This window comes from Octopus bimaculoides, chromosome 20 (assembly GCF_046866305.1).
Source record: "Octopus bimaculoides isolate indiv1 chromosome 20, ASM4686630v1, whole genome shotgun sequence".
In the NCBI taxonomy this organism is placed as follows: domain Eukaryota; kingdom Metazoa; phylum Mollusca; class Cephalopoda; order Octopoda; family Octopodidae; genus Octopus; species Octopus bimaculoides.
Genome location: NC_142947.1, coordinates 6,509,891 through 6,518,162, shown reverse-complemented (window position 1 = coordinate 6,518,162; position 8,272 = coordinate 6,509,891). Strand labels below are relative to the sequence as shown.

At 38.3% G+C, this 8,272-nt stretch overlaps 1 protein-coding gene across 2 annotated transcripts in view; it reads left to right on the top strand.

Annotated features, from left to right (window-relative positions):
• The first annotated feature begins 1,748 nt into the window (after nucleotides 1-1,748).
• The window catches only part of LOC106881087 (sialoadhesin), a 13,936-nt gene continuing 7,412 nt past the window's right edge, over nucleotides 1,749-8,272 (top strand). The window contains exons 1-2 of one of the 2 annotated variants that reach the window (XM_089337908.1): nucleotides 1,749-4,053; nucleotides 7,880-7,997. In XM_089337908.1, the coding sequence (XP_089194034.1) occupies nucleotides 7,940-7,997 (58 nt within the window). In that variant the 5' untranslated portion in view covers nucleotides 1,749-4,053; nucleotides 7,880-7,939. Of the gene's footprint in view, nucleotides 4,054-4,647; nucleotides 7,121-7,879; nucleotides 7,998-8,272 lie in introns of those variants that run through there. The other variant, XM_089337909.1, reaches the window with a different exon arrangement.

The following is an 8,272-nucleotide window of genomic DNA, read 5'->3' as shown; positions in this document are numbered from 1 at the left end:
ATATAATGTTAATTCTCTAAATGAAGTATTAACAGTAACTGCACGATAAAGTGTAGTATATTGCCACTTAAGTGTGGCTGACCCCTAGGGGTGGATGTTACTGTTGCTTTTAGCCCCAGGAGGACATCTCCTCCAGCTGGCTTATCGACACACGACTGTGTCCTGTTTGCCAAGGGAAGTTATCCCTCTCACCTCAGTCAGCAGCACGAACGTATCCGGATTTCAGGGTTATTTCCCTTCGTCGGCGTTCGACAGCTGATGACCTTGGTGAGAGGGACAAAAACCTGGCAAACCTTATATCTTCTTTTCCAGTGAAATTCTTCACTGATATTGAAAAGGTGAAAACAAGCAATGTTAATTCTCTAAATGAAGTATTAACAGTAACTGCACGATAAAGTGTTTTTGTCCCTCTCACCAAGGTCATCAGCTGTCGAACGCCGACGAAGGGAAATAACCCTGAAATCCGGATACGTTCGTGCTGCTGACTGAGGTGAGAGGGATAACTTCCCTTGGCAAACAGGACACAGTCGTGTGTCGATAAGCCAGCTGGAGGAGATGTCCTCCTGGGGCTAAAAGCAACAGTAACATCCACCCCTAGGGGTCAGCCACACTTAAGTGGCAATATACTACACTATATACATATATATATATATATAATCATATATATATACATATATAATCATATATATATATATATATATATATATATATATATATATATATATGATAATCATATATATATATATATATAAAATCATATATATATATGTATATATATGCATACATATACAGACACACACATACACACACACACACACACATACACACACACACACACACACACTTGGCTGAAACACATAAATAAAAATATATTCCTCTGCAGTAAGGCCAAAAATCTTAGTGCACAAAATAACAAAGGAACAGTGTTTGGCAGTTGTAGTGGCAGCATTGTTGTTGTTGTTGTTAGTAGTAGTAGTAGTAGTATCATCATCAGCAGCAGCAGCAGACAATGCCAAAGTCCGTTTATCAAAAATCTAAAATAGGAAAAGCTGTGGTGAGAGTGAGTGTAAAAGTATAAGGGGGGAGTGTGTGTATATATCTGTGTGTGTGCGCACATATAGGAAGTGAGAATAGGAAGTCATTGTTCAGGCTTGAGGTTGAGCAGACAATCTAGCTATGACCATCCCATCTGTTTCCACTGTGCAAGGATCATACTTGTCTTTTCTCTCTGCTAGTGGGGACAGAATGAGGTTTGATGTAGTTATAGCTGCTATTTCTAGGAGGTTAAGCAACCGTGTACAGATTCCATCAGAGGTTCAGTAGAATGGGACAGGACTTGTTTATATAAGGGTGTTTATGTATGTATAAATGTGGCTATATATATATATATATATTCTTTTATTGTTTTATTCTTTTATTTGTTTCAGTCATTTGACTGTGGCCATGCTGGAGCACTGCCTTTAGTACTTATTCTATCGGTCTCTTTTTCTGAACCTCTAAGTTACGGGGATGCAAACACACCAACATCGCTTGATAAGCAATGTTGGAGGGACAAACACAGACACACAAATACATACATACATACATATATATATATATATATATATATATATATATATATATATATATATATATATATATATATATCTACACGATGGGCTTCTTACAGTTTCCGTCTACCAAATCCACTCAAGGCTTTGGTTGGCCCGAGGTTATAGTAGAAGACACTTGCCCAAGGTACCACAGTGGGACTGAACCCAGAACTAAGTGGTTGGTAAGCAAGCTACTTACCACACAGCCACTCCTGTGCCTTACATATACACATGCACATACATACGTGTGTGTGTGTGTGTGTGTGTGTGTGTGTGTCTGTGTACATATATATATGTATGTATGTATGTATGTATAATGACAGAATCGGAAGTTGGAGCAGACAGTTAAATAAAACAGGTTTTGCGTGCATATGTTTATGTGATGAATGTATTTATGTAAGTATACATATGGATGTCTGCATGTAAATGTGTATGTATATATATGTTTGTATGTCTGTACGTATGTGTCTGTGCATATGTATATATGTATACACGTATGAATATGTATGTGTGTGTGTGTATATGTGTGTGTTTGTGTGTGTTAATGTGAGAGAGATAAGAAATGTAATGTTTAAGGGAATATAAACTGAGACCAAGATAACAACAACAACAACAACAACAACAACAACAACAGCAGCAGCAGCAGCAACAATGACAGATTTGTTCCAAATACTGGAACAAGATTTGAAATTTTAGGGGAGAAGCTTAGTTAACAGAATACATGACTGATATTCTATTTTATTGACCCCGTAGGGTAAAAGGCAAGATTGACCTCGGCAGAATTTGAACTCAGGATGTAAAGAGCCACACCACGCACTGCATCTGTGTATGTGTATCTGCAAATTGTGTATATGAGCAGACCATCTCATTTGATTTTCCAAAATCATTGATTTAATTGAAGGGATGCCTGCAGATGCAAAGTCATCTGTGACTGGAAAAAAAAAATCCCCATTTAATGTTTAAAATGTGACAAAAGCCTCTTTGGTGGTATGGTTCTAACAGTTTGAAATGTCTTTCACAACACATCCATGTTTCAGAAGAATAAAACAAGGATGGTAAGACTAACGATTTGTAAAGATCCAATTTTGTGCTGTTATTTATGGCGTTGGCACCAAATGTGTGACTCCAAACCACCAAATGCTTGTGCTACCCTTTGGATTTCTGTGTAGATGTATTTCTGTGTCCATATTGCCATCATTTTGTACAGAGCTTCCGAGGTAGACGAAAGAGTCAACAACCTCAAGTAACTTAATGAAAATTTGCATATGTATGTATGTATATACATATTTACATACATATATGTTTGTATGTATGCATGTATACACATACATACGCATGCACACACACACACACACACACACACACACATATATATGATGGTTTAAGAGTGTGTACTTAATAGTTGGGCATAGTGTATGTGTGTGTGTATATATGTATTAGATTTGAGTATGTGTATGTAGCAGTTGTACTTACTGTGTGTAGAGAGTTCATGTGTGTAATAACTGGGTCTTATTGTATTGTGTGTTTATGAGTGTACAGAAATAGTTGGGTATTGTGCTGTGTTTATGTCTAATCATTTAGTATTTTTTTTGTGTGTGTGTGTGTATATATAATTTTATGTGCATGTGTGTGTGTTTGTGTGTACACATATATCTCTATGTATTTGTATGTATGCGTAAGTATCTCTGTGTCATAAAGCTATATACTGACATGTGTGTGCTTATGTGTTTGTATCTATGTATGTGTTTGTTGTAGGTGCATGTGTGTGTGTGTGTGTGTGTGTGTGTGTGTGTGTGTGTTTATGTCAATCACCCCATCTCACCCTATACTGTTAATTGATAAGGAAAGTTACCCAACTTCCCTGACTCACTTCATACATACACATGCACTACTCACACACAAAACACACACACACACACATACAGAAATAACGTATGCAGGCATAGTCACATACAAATATATGAGCATATACACTTATACACACTCATACATATATGTGTGGTCGCAGTCGCTCAGAACACTCACCGCACACACACATATATCTACAAGCTCACATATATACACATCCATACATGCTTATACACGTACACACACACGCACGCATGCACACTTGTACACATACACACACATACATACATACACACACGTATATTCACAAGCTCACATATATACTTATCCATACATATACACACGCACACACACACATACACACATACATACATACATACATACATACATACATACACATATAGCCACATGTATACATTTATACACATGCATACATCCTTATACACACACACATACCCACACATACAAGGAACACAAATTCACCTCCACACACACACACACACACGGCATAAACAGACAGGCACAGACAGCATCAAAGTAACGATGCAGACAAAGAAAGTTTTGGAAACTGAAGAATTGGTAAACGGGAACCTCTAGAATCTCGTGGCTGGAGGTAAGTGTGTCTTTTATTCTAACACCTAAATATTGATTGAATGGTGTGGAAGATTCTGTAATGCTAGCAGAGGGTGGTGGGGTGGGGGAGAGATCAATACAGTCAACATATTGATTGATAGACAGACACATAGACAGGTAGATGAATATTAATACATATATATATATGTGTATATATATGTGAATATATATATATATATATATATATATTTTATAAAGTGAGTATATATATGTATACATGATATTTATGTATGCATGTATGTATACATGTGTGTATATGTGTGTGTGTGTATACATACATACATATATAGGTGCATGAGTGGTAAGAAGCTTGCTTCCCAACCACATGGTTCCGAGTTCAGTCCCACTACGTGGCACCTTGGGCAAGTGTCTTCTACTATAGCCTCGGGCTGACCAAAGACTTGTGAATGGATTTGGTAGAAGGAAACTGAAAGAAGACCATCGTATATATATATATATATATATATATATATATATATATATATATATGTGTGTGTGTGTGTGTGTGTGTGTGTGTGTGTGTGTGTGTGTGTGCTTGTGTGTGAGTGTGTTATAGGGATGTAAACACACCAGCATCAGTTGACAAAGACATATACAAATATATATATGCACATACACACACAACATACACACACAACATACATACATAAATATATAAGCAAAAACATAGAATTATTAGACACCTACACACTCAGATTTATTTATACATATGTGTATGCACACACACACACACGCATGCAGACACACACACACGCACAGAGACACACATGCTCACACACACACACATGCTCACACACACACACAAAGCATACAGACATTCCTTCTTTGTCTTTGAGTGTTGGGTAAAGGAAACTTCCAGCCTTGTTTTGAAAATTCTTCCATCTTCCATGAAAGAAGGAAAGAAAGGAAGAAGAAAGGAAGGAAGGAATGAAGAAGGAAAGGTTGAGAGGAAAGAAGGAAGGAAGGGAGGAAGAGATATCAGGCAGTTATTTTTAATGTTGTATCAAGTAATTGTTTTGTGTTACTCATTAATATAGAAGTGATAATGCGTGTGTGTGTGTGTGTGTGTGTGTGTATGGGCATATATGGGTGTATGTGTGAATGCGGGTGTGGATGTGTGTGTATGTATGGTGCATGTGGTTGTAGGTGTTGATGTGTGTATATATATATATATATATATATATATATATATGTGTGTGTGTGTGTGTGTGTGTGTGTGTGTGTATATGCATGTGTGTCTATATATGTGAATATGTGTGTATGGTAATATCTGTGTGTGTGAGACATAAAGTAAATTAGCTATTTCCAAAGTTGGCGCTAACATGACGTATTAACCGATTTTTTTCACCTGTCTTCTGACACCCTGTTACTCTTTATAACCCATCTCATGGCTGGGTGCTTGGGTAGATGACCACTAAAAACTATTCTGGCACTGTTTCACTAGGTGAGGAACACATGTGAACACCCAGCAGGACTAAAAATAAAATCTGTCAAAGAACAGAAGAACTTGTTGGAGAAACCAAAATTTAACCATAGAAAGGCAACAGATGGCACCAAGTCTTCCATTGTCTGTTGATTAAAACACTGTATGATGGCGTAGTCAGGCCAGATTAAATCAGTTGGGACCCAGCATAAAAATGATTAGATTCTCTGGTGTTATTTTTGGTTTCTTTTTTTTTTCTCAGGAAGAAATCTATAAATTTACTAAAGCACCAAAGTGAAAATTAAAGCTGTGTCCAAATTCTTTAGTGGCCGATACCAGTGCCGCCTGACTGGGTCCTGTACTGGTGGCATGCAATAAGCACCATTCATGTGTGGTTTGTTGCCAGTGCCACTTGACTGGCTTCCCGTGCTGGTGCCCCCCCCCACAACTGGCTCCTGTGCTGGTGGCACATAAAAAGCACCATCCGAACATGGCCAATGCCAGTGCCACCTGACTGACTCCCATGCCACTGGCACGTAAAAAGCACAGCACCCACTACACTCTCGGAGTGGTTGGTGTTAGGAAGGGCATCCAGCTGTAGAAACTCTGCTAAATCAGATTGGAGCCTGGTGCAGCCTCCTGGCTTGCCAGTCCTCAGTCAAATCGTCCAACCCATGCCAGAATGGAAAACAGACGTTAAATGATGATGATGATGAATTTGGAATGCAGGAATGTTTTCTTCATGATTGTACTCTTTCAGACATTACCCAACATTCATGGTTGTAGGTGAGGTTAGGCATGAAAACCAAATTGAAGTTTGCAAGTTTCCCCCCCCCTCTTTTTTTTCCCACCAATCTCTCCTGAAGATTGATAGCTGGAGCTGGCATTTTACTACATCAGCACCTTCAATTCTGACATCCAGCTCAGCCTCCTGCATCCCATCACCCTAAGCTATAGCCTTGAGATCCTCAAACTTCTCCAACTTCTGAGGTCCTAGTATTGGTAGTCTATGGTTAGGGTGTTTACTTGGGTAGTCAAAACGTCAAATCCAGCATTTCAATGACTTCGAAACAATGGAAGCCAAACTTAACCACGGTATACGATTTCAATTCAGAGCGTAGTGAACCGGAAGAAATGCCATAAGATATTTCCTTCCGAGGGTCAAACGATTCTGCTAATCCAAGACTCTGCAAATGTACAAGAATGTAGATTGGCCGGAATTTTAGAAATAAAAGAAGAAAAATTCTATGAAATCGCAATTACATCATAGTGTAGGGGAGATAAATCTGTAAATTACTTTTCAAGCAGCGACGAACAATGAACAAATTTATGTATTAAAGGGAGGCAACCTGTTGAAGCGTCGGACGATTTTATCGCTTTCATTTGAGATCAGATCAAAGACGTTCCAATCATACCAATCACGTCTGTTAATCCAAGGACAGTGCAATCTGAGGACATGTACCGTGAGTGATAAAAATCAAACATCCAGTCAACATCATGGTGTTTGGACTAATCACTAGTGATGGTGACATTATGCCTCAATTCATCTACACGGAGACCTACATCAAGTGCTGGAGGAAGTAGTGCTGCCCTGGGACGAGAGGGCGTCTGCTAGAGTTTATTGGTCTCTGATTGTTTTGATATAAAGTTAACCAAGTTTGTTTAAATACGGAATGCTTTCTAGATATCTACCCGGATTTATTAGTCCCTTTTAACTCTTGTTATATAATATTATATATATATACGTATATATGTATCTGTAGTCTTGTTTATATCATCATCGTTGTTTAATGCCTGCTTTCTATGCTGGCATGGGTTGGATGGTTTGACTGAGGATTGGTGAGCCAGGAGGCTGTACTAGACTCCAATCTGATTTGGCAAAGTTTCTACAGTTGGATGCCCTTCCTAATGCCAACCACTCTGGTTCGCCAGTCCTCAGTCAAATCGTCCAACCCATGCTAGCAAGGAAGGCAGACGTTAAACAATGATGATGATGATATATTGTATAAAAGATCGTGGGTAAAGCCAAAACATTGTGAAGTAAATGCAAGGTAAATCACAAGAAAACAAATATGTGAATTAATGTAGACTTACCTTGTATTCAATATTTCGGGTTCATGACCCCATTTTCAAGAAACTGACACATCAGCAACATTCGTCAGTTTCTTGAAAATGGGGTCATAACCCTGAAATATTGAATACAAGGTAAGTCTACATTAATTCACATATTTGTTTTCTTGTGATTTACCTTGCATTTACTTCACATTGTCCCCGGCCTTACCCACGATCTTTTATACAATATATTCTACACAATGCGCTTCATAATTATTTCATATATATATATATATACATACTATATATGGTCTTGTTTCCTCTTGAACAGGTGTATGTGTGTGTGTGAGGTAAACAAAACAACCAAAGAAGAGGGGATGAGGACAAAATTATGTTCTCACACTGGTTTCTCCCCTTCGTTTTTCTCTTTTCACCTTTGACAGCAAACAGTAAGTAAACACACCTTTATACTCCTTCTTCCTCTCTTTCATTTTCGTCCTGATTTCATTGCTTCCTTCTCTACTTCTCTCTTCTTCTCCCTCTGTCTCTGCCTCCCCCCTCTCTTTCTGTGCATGTCTCTCACTCTCCCTCTTATTATCTACAGGCTCCTCCCTATGTCTTTCCTGCTTTTCTTTCTCTTTACTCTCTACTTCTGTCGTACACATGTAAGCACGTACAGACATGTGACAGCACTTAAATAATCATTTACCTAGTTAGTCACACA